This window comes from Podarcis filfolensis (genome assembly GCF_964270895.1).
Source record: "Podarcis filfolensis genome assembly, chromosome: 1".
In the NCBI taxonomy this organism is placed as follows: Eukaryota; Metazoa; Chordata; class Lepidosauria; order Squamata; family Lacertidae; genus Podarcis; species Podarcis filfolensis.
In genome coordinates, this window is record NC_139604.1 from 15,711,304 (window position 1) to 15,732,313 (window position 21,010).

General features: G+C 46.0%; 1 protein-coding gene across 1 annotated transcript in view; it reads right to left on the reverse strand.

Moving 5' to 3' along the window:
• Nucleotides 1-21,010, reverse strand: part of DNAH7 (dynein axonemal heavy chain 7) — a 149,559-nt gene that overhangs the window by 33,762 nt on the left and 94,787 nt on the right. Inside the window, exons 44-50 of the mRNA XM_083625443.1 lie at nt 19,181-19,361; nt 14,682-14,867; nt 10,311-10,474; nt 8,906-9,060; nt 6,910-7,100; nt 5,116-5,249; nt 2,077-2,412 (exon numbers count right to left, since the gene is read on the reverse strand). Of these exons, the coding sequence (XP_083481569.1) occupies nt 2,077-2,412; nt 5,116-5,249; nt 6,910-7,100; nt 8,906-9,060; nt 10,311-10,474; nt 14,682-14,867; nt 19,181-19,361 (1,347 nt within the window). The remainder of the gene's footprint in view (nt 1-2,076; nt 2,413-5,115; nt 5,250-6,909; nt 7,101-8,905; nt 9,061-10,310; nt 10,475-14,681; nt 14,868-19,180; nt 19,362-21,010) is intronic.

A 21,010-nucleotide genomic window follows, 5' to 3' on the forward strand; every position in this document is an offset into this window, starting at 1 on the left:
TGCCCACTTCAGTTGACTAGGGACAAAATTACCCCAAGGCATATGTCTCCACCCCCATCTCCTTCTCTCTCCATACAGCAGTGGAGCATATGCCCACGCTGCCCAGGGCGGGCGTGCTCCTGAGGGGTGTGGGGCACAGAGGGTGCCTTCCCAGGCACACAGAGTGGCATGTGCGCCCTGCAGCCAGGGGCGGAGTGAGCCGCCCACAGGGGCAGAGCGAGCTGCCAATGGCGGACATTTGGCGCGCCGCCTACCCACAACTCCCAAGCCTCCCCCAAGCTGACCAAAGGGGGAAGGGGGGAATGCTGCTGGCAAACCGGCACAGCTCCCCCCTTCCGCCAACAGCTCGGGGTAGGCTTCGGAGTCGCAGGCAGGCAGGCGGTGCGCCAAATGTCACCCCCCCCCCGTGAAGACACCCCGGGCTGTCCACCCCCACCACCTCCACCCTTCCTTCGCCCCTACCTCCATAGATGGGTACTGTATTTTTCACTCTATAAGATGCACTTTTTCCCCTTCAAAAATTCATGGGAAATGTGTGTGCGTCTTATGGAGCGAATGCAGGCTCCTTGGCTTCAGCAATAGCAACGTGAAGCCTCCGAAGCGCAGTGGGAGAGTTCCCCCCGTGCTCCGGAGGCTTCGCGTTTGCTTTCGCTGAAGCCGCCTGAAGCCCCCAGAGCGCAGCAGGAACTCCCGCTGCGCTCCGGGGGCTTCAGGCAGCTATCCGCAAGCCTTCGGAGCGCAGCAGGAGTTCCCGCTGCGCTCCGAAGGCTTGCGGATAGCCGCCTGAAGCCTGGAGAGTGAGAAGGGTAGGTGCACACCAATCCCTCTTGCTCTCCAGGCTTCGCTTCGCTGGTGAGGCACTGCACAGTTTTCCCTCTCTGCGCAGCACCCCTTCAGCGAAGCGGGAGGAGAAATGGAAGGGGCTCCATTTCTTCTGCCGCTTCGCTGAAGGGGCGCTGAGCAGAGAGGGGGAGAATTTTTTTTTCCTGTTCTCCCCCTCCTATGGTCTGGTGCATCCTATAGAGCGAAAAATACGGTATTTACTGCAATGAGCAGGAGAAGGATGCTATCTCGTATTCTGGAAATGACATGTAGAGCATCGCCAAAAGGGTTGTGCAACCTTCATCTGAAGACAGGTGTGTGCATTCTTCTCCTGTTATTGCATCCTTGGAAATCCCTCTGTGCCTTTGCAAAACAACCCAAGCAGTGTCCCCAATTATGACAACAGCACCCTTATCTCGCTGCCGTCACCAGCAGCACAGCTGGCCCGCCTCAAGTGTCAACAGAGCAAAATGTTAAATGATGGATCTCCAAATGGCTGGCAAAACAACAGGGCATAAAACAAGCAAAGCACCCAGAAAGCACAACGTGGGGGAAGCTGCAAACTGAAACTTCCAAGCTCTCCTTTATTATTTATTGTTCTCAAGCTATAAATGAATATCACATAAAATCTGACACTGAACTCAATCTGCACAGCGCATTATTTTTTAAATGAGTTTCCCGTGAAGTCAACTTAAATGCAATGTCAAATTAGCTGAAGGTACCAAAATTAGTCAAGCTAGTCTTGCCCAGTTTTCTCAAGCTTTGTTGTTTAAGGCCTGCTTTGACATTTATTCCATATACTGAATTTAATAAAGGGAGAAAACTGTGTGGGCCATTATTCTGTTTTAAAGATTACGAGTTTCCCAGTCACTTCCATATACTTGTTACCTAGGAAGTACCAGGTAATGTTCTTGCATGGTTCTTAAGGGGGGGGGCATCTTAGTTCTTTCAAAACACTGAATATTTTGTCTCCAGTCCTTTGAATTCCCATGAATGTTAGGTTTGTCTACAACAGCTGTTTCCCCCTACAATACAGCAATAAACAAACTTCTAAATCCCACTGATTTCAGTGGCAAAGTTAATTACATGCTTCATTCCCCTGAAATCAATGGGCATGCTTAATTTTGGATTGTATCCTGATTTTTTTCAAGGTAAGATAAGACTTAATTGCCTGCAGCTAATAAGTAATAAGGTTGTGCCAGAGCCTGAATAAACGTGAAAAGTAAAATTAAAGCATACAAGGATTTCACATACCTGTCTTGTAAAATTTCAGACTTCACAGAATTATCTATGGACATGATGAAAAGGTTGATGAACCAGGTTAGGGAATACTGGTACATGGGTTCAATATTGGCAAGATCAGCAATTGAAAAAAATAGAATCGACGAATGAACTGCAATGGGGCGGTAGCCCATTCGAGTGGCATCTATCTTCTTTTCGGTTTCTTCCGCTATAGCTTGCTTCTCTGAAATTTCATTAGCCAAAGCCTTAGAAGAAGACAATATCTTGATAGCAGTTTCGTCCTCTAAAATATTTCCTTCGGAAGATGAAAGAACTTCTAAAATTTTGTCCTCTATTTCTTTCAGCTGTCTGGAATAAAATCCCAAATTATTCTGTTACGAAAGTAACAAATGACCAAGTCCGCAAGTAAAAAAAAAAAAGGATTAGATGCGATTACGGAAGCAAATAGAGTCGTACCTTGGAAGTCGAACGGAATCCGTTCTGGGAGTTCATTTGACTTCCAAAACGTTCGGAAACCAAAGCACAGCTTCTGATTGGCTGCAGGAAGCTCCTGCAGCCAATCAGAAGCTGCAGAAGCCCCGTTGGACTTTTGGGTTCCAAAGAACATTCGCAAACCGGAACAATCACTTCCGGGTTTGCGGCGTTCAGGAGCCAAAAGGTTCGACTCGCAAGGCGTTCGGGATCCAAGGTGCAACTGTAACTATATTGATTAAAAAAACACAGTGGGATAAATTTATAAAATATATGAGGAGTTTTTCTATTGTGAGGGTTTCTAATGAGCTTTCAATAGTCACTTAAAATGATCTCAAATGATTTTTGTCTCAGTCTAAGACAATGTTTCCCAAACCTGGGTCTCTAGCTGCTTTTGAACTACACTTCCTATCATCCCTGATCTGTGGTACCGCTAGCTCCCCAATTTTGAAGGAGGGGTCAGAGGTTTTAAATACTGGTCGTCCAACTTTGAGCGTTCTCTTGGCTGCTTGCACCGGATCATCCGCCCACCCTCCCTGTATTGGGGGGGTTGTTCGCTTGACCTTGCTATGCCTGTCATGGGGTCGTCTGCCGTTGGGGCAGGGGCCTGGTAGGAATTTTGTCCATTTGGCTGATTGGCTGGTGCCATTTGGTTTTTGCCTACTGCGTAGCAAATCATCACAACTTGTAAGGTTGGCGGTTAGGCATTGGTTCAAATTGGTTGGTGGAGGGGTAAGTGCCTACCCCTCCAATGGTGGTGCGGAAAGGGAATTCCGTTAAAGGAATCCAGGGGCTTGCCATTCTTTTCGTCCTTGTCCCTGGCATCGGACTTGGGCCACCAGGAGCTTGAGGGTGAGAAGTGAGGGACTGAGGCCCAGACTCATTTTCTCCCCAAAATTTGTTTCCCGCACTGGCTTTCGCTGGAATCCGGAAGTCCAGTTCTGTCCCCTGGGCAAGGACAGATAGTCGGAACCAATGCCTAAGCAACCACTCACTTGGATGTATTTAAATAAAGTTGTGGCCAAAATCGTGCCAAAAACCCAAACCAAAATTGATGTGTGATGTGTGAGTTATTGGGGGGTGGCTTGGGGACCTCGACACGCAAGTCTTGCTACATGAGCGGACCTCATTCTACACGTGCAACAACTTAGCTGAATCCCATCCAATGTCTAGTTTGGCCCACAAATTGCTATAGCCAGCTGCATTTCATTATGAAACCAGTTAAATCATTTTTTATTTTTTTTTGGAATGGAAGGCAACTAAAATAGCTTGTCCCAAAACTACTGAAAGATGGATTAAAAGTTAGCTGTCACTGGGAGGAAGTGCAAACTTTGTGGTGGGAGGGGGGCATCTCTCTTGGGAGCCAGAGCAACAAAGCAACAAAAAAAAAAAAAGAAATTTTATATGAAAGCACCTCCAATTCACTTTCAAGTGCCTAACACGAGTCATCGTTAGTCTGCTGATAGGGGCAGACAAGTACTTAATCGTAGGTTTATTCTTTAATTATAGAGATTAATTTTTAAGAAGTGGCTTTGGATGCTGAGTGGATTGCATTTTCTTATTTCGGGAGGAATGTCTTCTGGACTATAATTCCACAACCCTCCCACCCCAAATCATCAGATAAATTGTCATTTAAAACTACTGTATTAAGAACAGGCTAAAGAGAGTCCCAATAGACAAACCAGAATTCCATTTGCTCCAGGTAACATTTTTTCTTATTTTCTCCCAAAAATAAAAGGAAAAGGGATCGTGTTCCCTCCCCTCAGTTTTACCAGGGGGCATAAATAGATCCCCTTTTCTCTATTTTGTTCTGAGGGGAGGCAAAGGAAAATGGGGATACTTTCCAAAACTCTCTCTCTCTATGTGTGTGTGTGTGTGTGTGTGTGTGTCTGTCTGTCTATTATTATTATTTTTAAACCATTGCTTTTTTTAAAAAAACCCACATGTTTAGGGTTACTCTCATTTTGACTCAAGAAAATCACCATTTTATAGTTCAAATCACAAAAAATAAATACAGTAAATGGACAAAAGTACAAAGATTCACAAAATGTTTAGGGGTATGTGAACCCCTGTGTACCCCCAGAAAAAAGCACTGGTTTAAACATACACACACACTATATATATATATATAGCTTAATAATTAGATTGATTAGATTGTTAAAACCCACCAGGTAGTTTACATAAAATGTAAAATATTCTTAAGATCAACAGACTTTTAAAAAAACCAAGGAGACAGAATAAATCAAAAAACAGATAAAATCAACACTGCAAAAAAAAAAGTTTTAATCAATTTACATGTCTGGGTAGACTTGCCTAAACAAAACAATTTTTTTAAGCAGCATCCATTTCATCACAAGATAGTGATGGCACACCCATCTCACAGCCATAAAAAAAGGCCACGTGTCTGCAGTCTTTCTGCAAGAAAGCATCCTTTGCATAAGCCATAGTCTGCAAATAACTTTGGCAACAGCTTTAACTAAGAGCATCCACGATTCGGTGCCTTCATATTCAACATTAGCCACTTCTGTCCCCTCATCCCTTCTGCTAAAACAAGCTTTCCAGCTAGTAAGATTTTGATACCTTTTGTTTTCAGCTCCTTGCAATATCAGGGCTTGCTTTTCTTCTTCGAGATCAGGTCTCTCCCTTGCGACAACAATCCCAAGAAGCTGGTCTTGCATCCCCTCCGGTGTTATCATGAAATTTAATAATGTTACCTGCGATTTTTTAAAAAAGAATTAAAAACCAAATCGAAACAGGGCTAGGTAAACCGTAAAAGGTAAAGGTAAAGGGACCCCTGACCATTAGGTCCAGTTGTGACTGGGGTTGCGGCGCTCATCTCGCTTTATTGGCTGAGGGAGCCGGCGTACAGCTTCTGGGTAATGTGGCCAGCATGACTAAGCCGCTTCTGGTGAAGCAGAGCAGCGCATGGAAACGCTGTTTACCTTCCCGCCGGAGCGGTACCTATTTATCTACTTGCACTTTGACATGCTTTCAAACGGCTAGGTTGGCAGGAGCTGGGACCGAGCAACAGGAGCTCACCCCGTTGCGGGGATTCGAACCGCCAACCTTCTGATCGGCAAGCCCTAGGCTCTGTGGTTTAACCCACAGCGCCACCCGCATCCCACAGCGCCACCCGCATCCTGCTCCTTTTCCCTTCCCCCCCACAACAAACACTCTGTGAGGTGAATGAGGCTGAGAGACTTCAGAGAAGTATGACTAGCCCAAGGTCACCCAGCAGCTGCATGTGGAGGAACAGGGAATCAAACCCGGTTCACCAGATTATGAGTCCACCGCTCTTAACCACTACACCACACTGGCTCATAGGTAAACCGTATGTCAATGCTATTCTAAAGCCCCTGAAATGTAGGCTGCGTGCACACCATAAATTTAAATCACATTTAAAGCACACACACCAAAATAATCCCAGAAACCAGAGTTCACCCATCACAGCACTATTACCACCCTTAGCAAACTACAGTTCTCAATATTCTTCCAGGATTGTGTGCTTTAAATATATGGTGTATAAGCAGTGAAACACCTTCTACAGGGAGCATTTGCCAGTTTTCACTGAGTGAAAGCAGTACAACACTGTTATTTTTGCTCCAAGGATTAAGACCAGCCTCTCACAACCTTGAGTTCACAGATGTTCTTGAACTACAACTCCCATCATCCTTGACCACAGGCCATGGTGGCTAGCAATCAGGGCACTGACTTGGGCCCCGGGATATGGGTGCCCAGGTTATGCAGAAGTTGCGTCGGGGGCCCTGCAGTGTGGGTGCTGAATACCCACAACAATTATTTTGTGGGTGCTCGGGCCTGCAGGGTTCCCTATAGGTGGTGTCCCTACTATTAATGATGAGAGTTGTAGGCCAACAATATCTGGGGACCCAAGGTTGAGAAAGGCTGGATTAGACGATGTGTGCTATTTTCATATATGGGCTAAAGTGAATAATAATAATAATAATGCTATAAAAAATTAAAGGTAAAAGCAGCTGATCATACTAGCATATGCAACCGCGAGGGACAGCATTGTGGAAAAGATTACAGTGGTACCTCTGGTTGCGAACAGGATCCGTTCCAGAGCCCTGTTCGCAACATGAGCAGAATGCAACCCGCGTCTGCGTGGGTCATGATTCGCCGCTTCTGCGCATGCACGTGACATCATTTTGCGCATCTGCGCATGCACGGGCGGTGAAACCCGGAAGTAACCCTTTCCGGTACTTCCAGGTCACCGCGGGACGCAACCTGAAAATGCACAAGCTGAAGCAAACGTAACAAGAGGTATGACTGCAATCCTATTATTGCAAACGATATGAGCAATCTGATTATTAAAGCGAAAGCAAACAGCTCCATGTTCCTGTGCAAACCACTCACTTTGACAGATGTTTCCGGGAGGTAGTGGGGGTTTCTCAGCTTGGTTGTAATATAAAAGCGAAAGTCGGGAGCGTATTCAATGGTGGAATCGCCCAAACGGATACAGATGCTGCCGGCCTGCTTGAAGGTCTGCTTCAGCAGAAGTGGCTCAAGAATAGGGTCCAGTTCTTCAGCAACATTTTCCAGCAGCACTTCGGTTACAACCAGAAAAAAAGATTTGGTTAATAAACCATTAACTCCGTGGCTTACAATTTGCTAGGAGCAGCAACAAAAGGCGGAGGGGAAATAATGTTCTGGCTGAAGCCTGGGATAGCTCAGTGGGTAGAGCATGAGACTCGCAATCTCAGCTTTGCTGGTTCGAGACCCATGTTGGGCAAAAGATTCCTGCATTGCAAGGGGTTGAGCTAAATGACCCTTGTGGTCCATTCCAATGCTAAAATCTTATGATTCTAAAGGAAGGAAGGAAGGAAGGAAGGAAGGAAGGAAGGAAGGAAGGAAGGAAGGAAGGCAATAATGCAATGGATGGATGGATGTGGATGTAGATGTGGATGCCTGTGGTTGGTGGTTCAGTGTGTTAGCTGTGGACCTATTTGCTACTGGCATGCTGCTCCCATAACGTGTTTGTACCGTATTTTTCGCCCCATAGGACGCACCGGCCCATAGGACGCACCTAGTTTTTTTTTGGGGGGGGAAATAAAGAAAAAAAAATTATTTCCCCCCCAGGTGCGGGGCTGGGGCGGGGGAAGCCCGAGGTTCCCCGACCCCAGCCCCCAGAACAGGCTGCTATCCGCTAGCCGTGGGAGAGTCGCACGGCTCTCCCACAGCTAGCGGAGCGCTGCGCGAAGCCCGAAGCTTGGGGCGTGCTGAGCTCAGCGCGCCCCAAGCTTCTGGGTGCCGGCAAGCTCTCTGCTAGCAGCGGATAGCTTCCTGAAGCCTGGAGAGCAAGAGGGGTCGGTGCGCACCGACCCCCCTCGCTCTCCAGGCTTCAGCGAAAGCCTGCATTCGCCCCATAGGACGCACACACATTTCCCCTTAATTTTTGTAGGGGAAAAAATGCGTCCTATAGGGCGAAAAATATGGTAATTTCTTTGTTCTTTTGTTTGATTTTGCATGGTTATGGATTTATTTTGCCCCACCTGCCATTGGAATGTGGCCTCCAGGAAGGCTGGCAGCATTCAAATCTAGTACTTGGGGCAGAAAGCGGTTCCTGCATAAAGGTTATTTTTGTACGCTACTACTGCAGCCCATGTTTGGTTAGCCCAAAAATGGAAGACGAGTGAGGTCCCAACCAAAGAAGAATGGCAGCTTAAGTTGACAGAATATGCTCAACTCTCTATAGAATAAGAGAACAAGAAGAATATATGTTTAAAGAAGATTGGAAAACGTTTATTGAATATATGGGAAATAATTGTGTGCTGCTGAAAATGCTGGCAGCATTAAGATAAATTCAACAGTGTAAACAAGTTTTGATGGATGCAAGAATGGAATACTGAATGGTATCTTTTGTAAAATATGTAGGGATTTATGATATGTAAAATGAACCATGGAAAGAGAAGAAGGGAAGTCATTGATATCTTAAGGATGTAAAACGAATATTTCAAATTGTAAAGCAGAAAACTCAATAAAAATTATATACAAAGAGAGAAAGAGAGAGTGGTTCCTCAGTCCTGAACTAGACAAGACTAGGCAAAGCTTGTATTTTGAATACCAGGGCAGGGACTAGCAATTTGATCAGTAGCTCGATAGCATATATTTCCTGTCAAATCAGATCGAGACCAAAGCAGTATAAAGAGGACTGTCACATGCCCCGAACGAAACGAAAAACAAGGGTTATAAATTAATTTTCAAGTGCAATAAGAGTTCCACTGATCTGGTGGTACTGCAACCAGAATTTGGTCAACTATAAAAGCAACCCGCAGTTCTGCATTTACAATTAATCATCCTGCACTCTCCAAGTTCGTTAGCAGTCTCTGCTTTTCAGGGCCCGGTCGCTTACCAGGTGTGCCAAACTGGACGCAGTTTTCTAGCGTTCTCACAAATTCTGTGTCGCTGAGTTTGATGACGTGCAAGCTGTTTGCCTTTTCCATGTGCTTCACCCACTTGTTGGCTTGGCCCTGAGGATCGATCATGAGAGGCCATCTTCTCGCGTTTCTGGAGAGAAAGACATGGGAGAGCACAAAACCTTGCGAACGAGGTTTCACTTGTCTTCTGTGCAGTGCAACCCTTATGCATGTTTACTGGGAAGTAAAAACGAATGAACCAACCAGAGATGCCTTAGGGAAATGATCCTACTCCCTTACCAAGTCGGTAGGCTTGTGTGCCCAACAGCAGCATAACTAGATTTGATGGGGCAAGGGTTAGTAGTAATATATATATATATATATATATATACCCTGTCCATCTGGCTGGGTTTCCCCAGCCACTCTGGGCAGCTTCCAATGTACTTAAAATACATTAAAAAATCGGTCATTAAAAACTTCCCTAAACAGGGCTGCCTTCAGATGTCTTCTAAAAGTCAGATAGTTGCTTATTTCCTTGACATATGATGGGAAGGCGTTCCACTGGGGTGAGTGGGTGGGTACCTTTTTAGTGCAAATGAATTCTTACTACTTTCTCAATAGGGATGATACGCTTGTCAAAACGAAGAGCCCATAAATTAATTCTGAGTGAATTAATTAAATCAAATCAAATTAAATCTGAACAAACCAGATTTAATTCCTTTTCACAGTTTGTTCCTGTCCCTGTCTCAAAACTTGGGCATGCAGCCCTCTGAGGCCTGGCCATGGGGCAATGTGACCCTCAAACCAAAAAACACTCAGCATCCCTGGTTTAGAGTACAGTGGTAACCTGGTTCTCAAACTTAATCCGTTCTGGAAGTCCGTTCCAAAACCAAAGCATTCCAAAACCAAGGTGGGCTTTCCCATAGAAAGTAATGCAAAATGGATTGATCCGTTCCAGACTTTTACAAACAACCCCTAAAACAGCAATTTAAAATGAAAGCAATAAACAATGTACTGCAGTCACACAATCTATCAGTAGCTGAACTGGGTTCCACACAGTCACAAAAACAAAACAAAACAAACCAACAAAAACGCAAAATAAATAGCAAAAACAAACAGACCTCAGCGTAACATTCAAAACACAAGTGTGGCACTCAAATCGGAAGCGTAACACTCAAAAAGGAGCATGTTCGGCTTCCGAAAACGGTTCGCAAACCGGAACACTTACTTCCGGGTTTGCGGTGTTTGGGTTCCAAGTTGTTTGAATACCAAGGCGTTTGAGAACCAAGGTACTACTGTATTCCTTCCAGCAGTGGCTGAGATTATATTTTTTTAAAAAAAAAGCTTTTTTAAAAAAACTATTGAGATTAATGATGTCTGTCTGAAACATCTGCTACTTACGAGATAATAATGCCATTGTCAATGGAAAAGGTGTCCGAAGGCAGCCCGGCAATGTTCCAGGCTCGGATTTTAACCGGGTCTCCTAAAGTTGTCGTTAGAGAAAAGTCATCTGAGCAAGGGATGCCTCTTGCCTTCAATGTCAATATCCAGTCCCGTGCTTGGTTCTGCAAGGGAAGGGCGCCAAGTGTTAGCCAAAGTCACCTAAAGCCGCTGCTAGATCTGCATGAGAAGCAATGCCAGTCTCATGGCAGTCCAAAGCATTACAGCTCACTGCCAAAGTCTTCTCGCCCTTGGTGACTGCAAGGGCAAGTCTGTGTGTTCCTCCTTACAATTCTAAACAATATGCTTGCCACCAGTTATTACGGGGACAATACAGAAATCCAAGAGCTACTTCAAAGTAGAGCTCTCACCCAGTTAAAAGAAATCTTAGTCAATTAATCATGGGCGTTTCAGGCAACCAGTTGATTAATAATCAATCCATTAAATCTGCACATATCTGCTAATAATAATAATAATAATAATAATAATAATAATAATTTTTTAATTTATACCCCGCCCTCCCCAGCCAAGGCCGGGCTCAGAGCGGCTTACAAGCAATAATAAAAACAAGTTGAATGAATACAACTTAAAAATAAAATTAAAATACAACATTAAAAAATATTGAAACATTAAAATATTAAAATGTATCCTCATCACAGGAGGAGAAGGAAAGGAAAAAAGAAAGAGAGGGAGGGAATCATATTGGCTCCAAGCCAAAGGCCAGGCGGAACAACTCTGTCTTACAGGCCCTGCGGAAAGAAATCAGATCCCTGGTCTCATGAGGCAGAGCGTTCCACCAGGCCGGAGCCAGAGTTGAAAAGGCCCTGGCTCTGGTTGAAGCCAATCTAACTTCCTTAGGGCCCGGGACCACTAGGGTGTTGTTATTTATGGACCTTGAGGCTCTCCGTGGGGCATACCGGGAGAGGCGGTCCCGTAGGTACGAGGGTCCTAGGCCATGAAGGGCTTTAAAGGTCAAAACCAGCACCTTAAATCTGACCCTGTACTCTACCGGGAGCCAGTGCAGTTTGAAAAGCACTGGGTGAATATGCTCCCATGGCAGAGACCCCGTGAGGAGCCTCGCTGCAGCATTCTGCACCCTCTGGAGTTTCTGGGTCAGCTTCAAGGGCAGCCCCGCATAGAGCGAATTACAGTAGTCAAGCCTGGAGATGAACGTCGCATGGATCACTGTGGCCAGGTCGGGGCGGGAAAGGTAAGGGACCAACTGCTTGATGAGGCGAAGGTGGAAAAATGTCGCCTTGGCTGTTGCTGTAACTTGCGCCTCCATGGAAAGGGAAGCATCAAGGATTACACCCAAACTCTTAACGGAAGGCAATGGCACTAATTGGGCCCCCGCAAGAGAAGGGAGTTGGTCTCTCATCCCCATGCCATCCCGACCCAGCCATAGGACCTCTGTCTTCGAAGGATTTAGTTTCAATCGGCTCCCACGAAACCATCCAGCCACAGCTTCCAAGTATCTGGTCAGTGTGTTCGGGGCCGAGTCGGTGTGGCCATCCATCAGCAGATAGAGCTGACTGTCATCAGCATATTGGTGACAGCCCAGCCCAAAGCTCCGGATAATCTGGGCAAGGGGGCGCATAAAGATGTTAAAAAGCATTGGGGAGAGAATTGTGCCCTGCGGCACTCCACACACCAAGGAATGGCGCGACGACATTTCCCTCCCTAGTGCCACCCTCTGTCCCCGACCAGAGATAAAAGAGCACAGCCAGTTACGGGCTATGCCCTGTATCCCCACGTCTGCGAGGCGGTGGTCCAGAAGATCATGATTGACCATGTCAAAGGCTGCTGACAAATCTAAAAGGATCAGCAGTCCTGACCCACCTCGATCCAGTTGTCTACGGAGATCATCTGTTAGGGCAACCAGAGCCGTCTCGGTCCCAAAACCAGGACGGAAACCGGACTGAAATGGATCTAAAGCCGATGTTTCCTCCAGAAACCTACCAAGCTGTTCAGTAACCGCTCTCTCAATTACCTTACCCAGATATGGAAGATTTGAAACTGGGTGGTAATTGGATAGGTCTAATGAAGTTTTCTTTAAGAGTGGACACACTACTGCTTCCTTCAGTTCCCCTGGGAATGTCCCCGTGTCAAGGGACAAATTGATAATTTCAACCAGGGGGGTCCGCACAACATCTGGACACTCCCTAATCAGCCAAGATGGGCACGGATCAAGGAGGCAGGTGGTGGGCCCACCAACTTGGAGGAATCTATCCACATCAGCAGGGAGTATCCGATCGAAATGGTCCAACACTGGACCTGAAGTCAGTCAAGGGGCCTCCAGTTCAGTCACTGTATCTAAATTGGCAGGGAGGTCACGGCGGAGCAACAGGACTTTCTCCGCAAAAAAAGCTCGCAAATGCCTCACAGCTGTGGGTCGAATTTGTGCTTAAATTTGGTTGTCCTCCTAAGAATGTTATTGACCTAATTAATCTAAAAAGTTGTGCCGGGCGAGAGCTAGGAGATGCAATGGAAGCTGCAAAGTAAGATTTCTTAGCAGCTTTCATAGCCATCTCATAGGCTTTCATAAGCGTCCTATAAGATGTTCTTGAGGCTCCATCACGAGTCCGTCGTCATACTCGCTCTAGCCGTCTGAGATCCCGCTTCATTTTCCGGAGCTCCTCAGTAAACCAAGGGGCCCGGTTTCGACCGGGTCGCAGAGGGCGCTTAGGCGTGATCTCATCAATGGCTGCCAAGAGCCAGTTATTCCAGTCCTCAACAAGCTCATCTAATGAGTCGCCAGGAGGAGCAGGGTCCCGCAAGGCTTGTCGGAATCTATCAGGATCCATCTGTTTTCGCAGACGAGCCCAAATAGGTTCGCCCCCCGAGCAAGGGAGGAGCGGGAAGTCAATCTTGGCTTTCAGAGCATAGTGATCAGACCATGGCACTTCCACAGGGGGGAGCATGATCACATCTATGCCAGCCCCAAAGATCAGATCCAGCGTGTGGCCTGCTTGATGAGTGGGGCCCAAAACAAACTGGGAGAGCCCTAGTGTTGCCTTGGAAGTCACTAGGTCCAGAGCCTGTGAGGAGGGAGCGGCATCGGCATGGACGTTGAAGTCTCCCAAAACCAGTAGGTTTGGGAACTCCAAGGCCCAGCCCGCCACCACCTCCAGCAGGTCTGACAGGGTGGCTGCCGGTGTGCTGGGTGGTCGGTACACCAGCCAGACAGCCAAGCTCTCCTTGGTGCCCCACACGAGACCAACACATTCAATGCCGGAGATCGCTGGTGATGGCAGAGCTCTGAAAGAGCAATCCTCCCGGAATAACAACGCTACTCCTCCCCCCCGACCCACAGTCCGCGATTGATGGAGGACGGAGAAACCTGGGGGTATCTCATGTAGGGAGACTACTTCGCCTTCCCGTACCCAGGTCTCTGTCACGCAAGCCAGGTCAATTCCCTGCGAGACAAAAAAGTCACACATGGTGGTGGTTTTGTTGCCTATGGACCTGGCATTGCACAGCACCAATGACGGAGGTGGGTAATCCTTGCTCTCCCTACCCTCATCCCTTGGGATATAAGGAAGAAAACCTTAACTTTCAACTAGAAGTGAAAATGATGTCGCAAGGAAGCGTGGCCATTTAAACTGCTAGCATGAAGTCGGAGCCCCACCAAAGAAAAGGACAGAAGTATCTAGCCTCTGCTCAATTATTTCCCCCATTCTCTGACTATTCTAACCTGTCGGAACCAAACCTGAAAGTCTCATTAGTGTCTCATTCACTTGCGAGAGCTGTGATCCTGCTCTGGAAAAAGTCCCAGAGTTGTGTTCCCCTGTGTTCCTTCTCTTATCTAAGGAAGTTAGATTAGCTTCAACCAGAGCCAGGGCCTTTTCAACACTGGCTCCAGCCTGGTGGAACGCTCTGCCTCATGAGACCAGGGCCCTGCAGGATCTGATTTCTTTCCGCAGGGCCTGTAAGACAGACTTGTTCTGCCTGGCCTTTGGCTTGGAGCCAATTTGATTCCCTCCCCCTCTTTCTTTTTCCTTTTTCCTTTCTCCTCCTGTGATGAGGCTGCATTTTAATGTTTCAATATTTTAATGTTGTATTTTAATCTTGTTTTTAAGTTGTATTCATTCAACTTGTTTTTATTATTGCTTGTTAGCCGCCCTGAGCCTGGCCTTGGCTGGGGAGGGCGGGGTATAAATAAAAAATATTATTATTATTATTATTACAGCAAACACCAACTTTTATTTTAATCTCTTCACTTCTGTTCCAGACTCAGTTAAACGTCTGGCCAGCTGGGGGAAACCAGCTGCTTATTTGGTATAGAAACATTTCAATCACACAAAAAATGTCATTTATTCCTTCATTCCTTACCTGTCGGTAGCTGGATGTGAAGGCTCCCAGATAAGCCACAATGCCTGATGAGATGAGGATATCGCCTGTCAAATTGATATACTGCTTTCCGAGTTCCAAAGCTGTCTGGCTCCAGCGGGTTTTCTCACCTCCAAGGCCACCAAGTAATTTTTCTGCTCGGTCCAGCTTTTTGCTGCACAGGTCAACCTTAAAATCAAAACATAAACTTTAGGCAAAATACTTTGCAGCTATTGTTACTGCAGAATTTGCTTTTAATGCTTCTGAGAGCAAGCACAGATGCATCGATTTTGCCAGGCTATATTATTATTTCTCAATAAAATAAATGGCCTTTGGATTTGAATTTGCAATGCCTTAAGGGGGGAAAGCGGGGAAGAAAACGTGTGTGACAGATTGTCATGGCTGAATTCAGCAAGGTCTATGGCATTTCCATTCTTCTTTCCTTCAAATAAATTATTGCCTTCCGCCTGAAATGTGAAATTGATAATGGATTTATATGCGATACAGAAAACAGTAGCATCTGAAAAAGCAATGCATAGCTCACGAAAGCATTGTGCTGACTTACGAAGGTCACTTTCATATGAATGCGGCCCATGAGCTAAACGCAGACTGAATTTTCTATCGGCTTCTCAAATATGTCTGCCGATATTGGAGATTTTGGAAACGCCGCACAGGGCTGCAAATTCACACAGGAACCAACATTGTCTGCTGGCTGTGAATCTATGCTGCAAACATTCTTGCCTAATGAGAATGGGAGGAAGAAAAGGAATCTGGGAGAGACCTGGACCTAGGGACTCCTCCTCCTCCCTTGTTTCTTCTTTTAAGCTCCCCAGATTTGGTAGGAAAAATTCAGGCATACAGGCAGAACCTGTACCTCTGCCAGACTAAAGTCCAACACACAAACAAGTCGTACTTGCATGCTACAAGAGAGACTCCCTTGAGTTCATTTTCTCTTCACCTTTATTCCATTTCCAAGCACAATTCAAAGTGTTGGTGCTGAACTTGAAAGCTGTAAATGGCCTTGACCCAGAAGGAGAATCTCCACAGCCATCGTTCAGCCTGGACACTGAGGTCCAGCTCCAAGGGCCTTCTGGCGGTTCCCTCCCTGCAAAAAGTCAGGTTACAGGGAACCAGGCAGAGGGCCTTCTTGGTAGTCGCACCTGCCCTGTGGAACTCCCTCCCATCAGATGTCAAGGAAATAAACAACTACAGTGGTCCCTCTGGTTAGGTACTTAATTTGTTCCAGAGCTCCGTTCTTAACCTGAAACTGTTCTTAACCTGAAGCACCACTTTAGCTAATGGGGCCTCCCTCTGCTGCCGCACCGCTGCCAGGCGATTTCTGTTCTCATCCTGAAGCAAAGTTCTAAAGCCGAGGTACTATTTCTAGGTTAGTGGAGTCTGTAACCTGAAGCGTATGTGACCTGAAGTGTATGTAACCCGAGGTACCACTGTATCTGGCTTTCAGGGAAGTTTTTAATGTTTGATGCTTTATCGTGTTTTTAATATTCTGTTGGGAGCTGCCCAGAGTGGCTGGGAAAACCCAGCTGGATGGGTGGGGTATAAAAAATAAATTATTATTATTATTATTATTATTATTATTATTATTATTATTATTATTCAGATGCTTCCATGTTCCAGCAAAAGGCACATCTCTGCATTGCTGGGGGTTCCAACCAAACAATTATTTGATTCTGTGTTCCACACCATAAACCTGCGTCTTTCTGCTTTGCATTGTGTTCCTGGGTGACAAGGGCCTTACTAGACAGATCAGACCAAGGGTCAATCTAATCCAGACCATAAATTCAAAGCACTAGGATACTATTGCAACAATCATGGCTTCGCCTAAAAAATCCTAGGAGCTGTAGTTTGTTCAGGGTGCTCAGAGTTGTCAGGAGACCTCTATTTATCTCACAGAGTTCCCTGGGAGGGTCAGACTGTTAGCCAGCACTATAGGAGGGAGGATGGAAAGGGATGGAAAATGAAGACCAACAGCAAGAGGAAAGAGGCAGGAACAGAAGAGCGAAGTGCGGAAAGGTGGAAGCCAGTGTGACTGTGGGAGAGGAGGAGAATGCTGGTAAGGGAGAAAAGGAACCAGAAATTGGAGGGGAGAGAGAGAGAGAGAGAGAGAGAGAGAGAGAGAGAAGAAAGAGGGCAAATGGAGGAGGATCAGAAAGGGAGCAAAACGCCTTACCAAGGACCCCTTTGGGGAAGCATGTCTAATGCTGGCAGGCTCTATGGATCCCTTCTCCTCGGGTGTTCAGGGGGATCAGATAGACCTGTGTAGGAGCTATGCATTGCACACAGACCCTCTCTGACAAAAGACCGAGTTCACATACGGCTTGGAACTGACATCACTGTTACCTAGCATGGCAGCGAATCCAGAGATCTAGGGAGCTCATTAAAGCCCGTGGCCTAAATTTGTCTTCTCTTTAAAGGTAAAGGTAAAGGGACCCCTGACCATTAGGTCCAGTCGCGGACAACTCTGGGGTTGCGGCGCTCATCTCGCTTTACTGGCCGAGTGAGTTGGCGTACAGCTTCCGGGTCATGTGGCCAGCATGACTAAGCCGCTTCTGGCGAACCAGAGCAGCGCACAGAAACGCCGTTCACCTTCCCGCCAGAGTGGTACCTATTTATCTACTTGCACTTTGATGTGGTTTCGAACTGCTAGGTTGGCAGGAGCAGGGACTGAGGAAAGGAAGCTCACCCCATTGCGTGGATTCGAACCGCCGACCTTCTGATCGGCAAGCCCTAGGCTCTGTGGTTTAGACCACAGCGTAGCATTAACTAAAAGGCAATACTCACCGGCCAACAGGCACGGCATAAGGCGGTTCAGAAACTTCAGGTAGTACAGAATTCAGCGGCCAGGTCGCTTACCAGAACAAGGCAGTTTGAGCATTTTACACCGATCCTGGTCTGACTGCACTGGCTACCAATTAGTTTCCGGGCCCAATTCAAAGTTCTGGTTTTGACCTATATAGCCTTAAATGGCACAGGAGTACAATACCTCAAGGACCGCCTTTTTCCATATGAACCTATCCGGACCCTGAGATCACCTTCTGAGGCCCTCCTTCGTGTGCCTCCTCCTCAAGAGGTCCGGAGGGTGGCAATATGAGAACGGGGACTTCTCTGCAGTGGCTCCCCATCTGTGGAATGCTCTCCCCAGGGAAGTTTGCCTGGCACCTTCATTATACAACTTTAGGCGCCAGGCAAAAATGTTCCTTTTTATCCAGGCCTTTGGTTGATCTTATTGACATCCAGCACCCTTTTAGAATGTGGCTTTTGGGGGCAGGGTGAGGTATTGGGTTACTGATTTTGGTTTGATTTTATATATTGTGGTCTTGCTGTGAACCTCCCTGAAACCTCCGGGTATAGGGCGGTGTATAAGTTGGATAAATAAATAAATAAATAAATAATCCCAGCACGGAGTCTTCCATAAACTGGGCATCCCCAAACTCGGGCCTCCAGCTGTTTTGGGACTACAATTCCCATCATCCATGACCACTGGTCCTGTTAGCTAGGGATGATGGGAGTTGTAGTCCCAAAACAGCTGGAGGGCCGAGTTTGGGGATGCCTGCATAAAGTGTCTCTTGATGCAACTGACTCTGGCGGCTGCCAGGAAGAAGAGTTTGAAGAAGAAGAGTTTGGATTTGATATCCCGCTTTATCACTACTCGAAGGAGTCTCAAAGCGGCTAACATTCTCCTTTCGGGCAGATTTGAGGGTAAACCATACACAGCACGGGTCTGTCCTTGTGGTTCGTTGGAAGTTGAAACTGCTTCACATGTACTATTACGTTGTTGTCTTTATGAGGATATACGTTTGACTTTTATTACACCGGTTTTGCAAAAGTCTAGGAAAGAATCGGAATACCATAGTCTAAAACTACTGCTAGAGGACAAGAAGCCCAAGACTACATTAAATGTAGCTAAATTCTGTGCGTCTGCAATCAATCGCAGGAAGCAAGTGGTATCCCATAATGTCCAACCCCCTAAATGTTAATTACAGGGGGCACGCTAACAATTAATTTTAATTTTTATATTTAAATTCTTGTTATTGCATATTGTCCCTTGTATTCCTGATATTTTTTTATGATCTGTGATATTGTGTGTGTTGAAGCTGGTCTATGACCGTATTAATAAATTCATTCATTCATTCTCCTTTCCCTTCCACCCCCACAACAAACACTCTGTTAGGTGAGTGGGGCTGAGAGACTTCAGAGAAGTGTGACTAGCCCAAGGTCACCCGGCAGCTGCATGTGGAGGAGCGGGGAATCGAACCCGGTTCACCAGATTATGAGTCCACCACTCTTAACCACTACACCACACTGGCTCCCGAAGATGGCAAAAGGAAAACCGTCCTCCGCCAGAGCTTCTCAGGATCAAAGTCTCTGAATTTTTAAATGGCGCATCTGATTGCCAGATGCCTGACAGCCCTGCTGAAGGTCAGGACAGAGACACCCTAAATAAATAACACGAACCTACGAGCCGACTCCATGTTACTTACCTGGTTCTCTAGGTCTGCTTTCTCCTGCTTCTTTTGTTCCAGTGTCTTTTGAAGTTTCGCGAGCTTGTCCTGAACTTCCTTCAGGGCTGCTTGTTTCTTTCTCAAACCATCCATGGCAATCTTCAGCTCCCCTTCGGCTGCGCTCAGCTTTATCTTCTTAGGGGCAACGACTTTGGCCACTCTGATGAAATGGTAACATGTCACAGAGACTGTTTTTACGCATCCACATGCAAACAAAACACAATTTATGCCCCACTTCTGCATCAAGACTCCCCCCCCCCGCCACACACAGAGCCACACGCATGGCAATTTCTGAGGTATTAGTTTTTGTACTTCCTTCTCCCTAAAACACGTGTTTTTGTATGCACTCAAACTTTAAAATACTATTTAATGCATTTTATACCACAAAATATGCAGAAGTGCAAAAGCAGAAAAGTAACTGTGTTGTAATCTACGTATTAGCCTGAAAAGCATGTATCAGGTTGGCTTACTAAAAAATGCTGATTGAACAAAATCCTTGAGCATCCCAACTAAATTCTGAGACTGTCTGTTCCACTGTCCAGCAGCTATATTATTATTAATTAAATTTGTGTACTGTCCTATACCTGCAGGTCTCAGGGAGGTTCACAACATAAAACCACAATAAAAGGTAAAGGGGTCCCTGACCGTTAAGTCCAGTCACGGACAACTCTGGGGTTGCGGTGCTCATCTTGCTTTACTGGCCAAGGGAGCCGGCGTTTGTCCGCAGACAGCTTCCGGGTCATGTGGCCAGCATGACTAAGCTGCTTCTGGCGAACCAGAGCAGCACACGGAAACGCCTTTTACCTTTCCGCCGGAGCGGTACCTATTTATCTACCTGCACTTTGACGTGCTTTCGAACTGCTAGGTGGGCAGGAGCTGGGACTGAGCAACGGGAGCTCACCCCGTTGCAGGGATTTGAACCACTGACCTTCCTGATCAGCAAGCCCTATATAAAACCACAATATAAAATATATAAAATATAAAATATATTTATATAAAATATAAAAAACCACAATATAAAAACACAAAATACAGAATAAAAATAGAAAACATGAACAACCCAATAACCACCACCCCTTGCTCCCCAACGCATTTTAAAAGGGCATTGGGTGTCAATCAGCCAATTAGTAATGTTGTTTAGTAAGGTCAAAAGTATACTGTTGCTGTTTGCTCACAAGTAAGGCTGCCCTATCTCTCTCTTGCTAGGTGTTTGCACATAAAGAAATGCTGATAGCCAGCTGGCGTCCCTGGAGCCAGGAGTGTAGATCATCACATCTACTGGGCAAAAGCAGATGGATGCTCAGACTACTTCTATGTCTTCAAGTGTGCCTGGCAGCTCTGAACAGGGTACTCTCAGACTTCATGTGTGAGGTTGGTGGAGAAGGCCCAATCACACAGTATTGGAAGACACAAGAACTACCCACGCTGGAAGAGTGGCAGACGAAGGTGATAGACTATATGGGACTGGCTGAGATGACTGGCAGAATCCGCGACCAAGGGAAAGAGACGGTGGAAGAAGATTGGAAGAAATTTAAAGTTTATCTTAAGAACTGTTGTAAAATTAATGAGTGCTAAAATGTCATGGGTAAATGTAAAACAGAATTGCAGTGACAAATAATTGGGTAAGAGAAAAAGGATTAAAGAAAGTGAATTATAAGTAATTGGAAATTAGGGGTTGCTGGAAAGTTTAAAACAGGGATGCAGAAAAGGGAGGTATGGGGAAGTCGTTGAAATAAGGTTTAAGAAAAAGAGGTTATGAAATTATACGTGTTTATATGTTTGTTTGTTCATGTGTTGTCAGTTGTATTG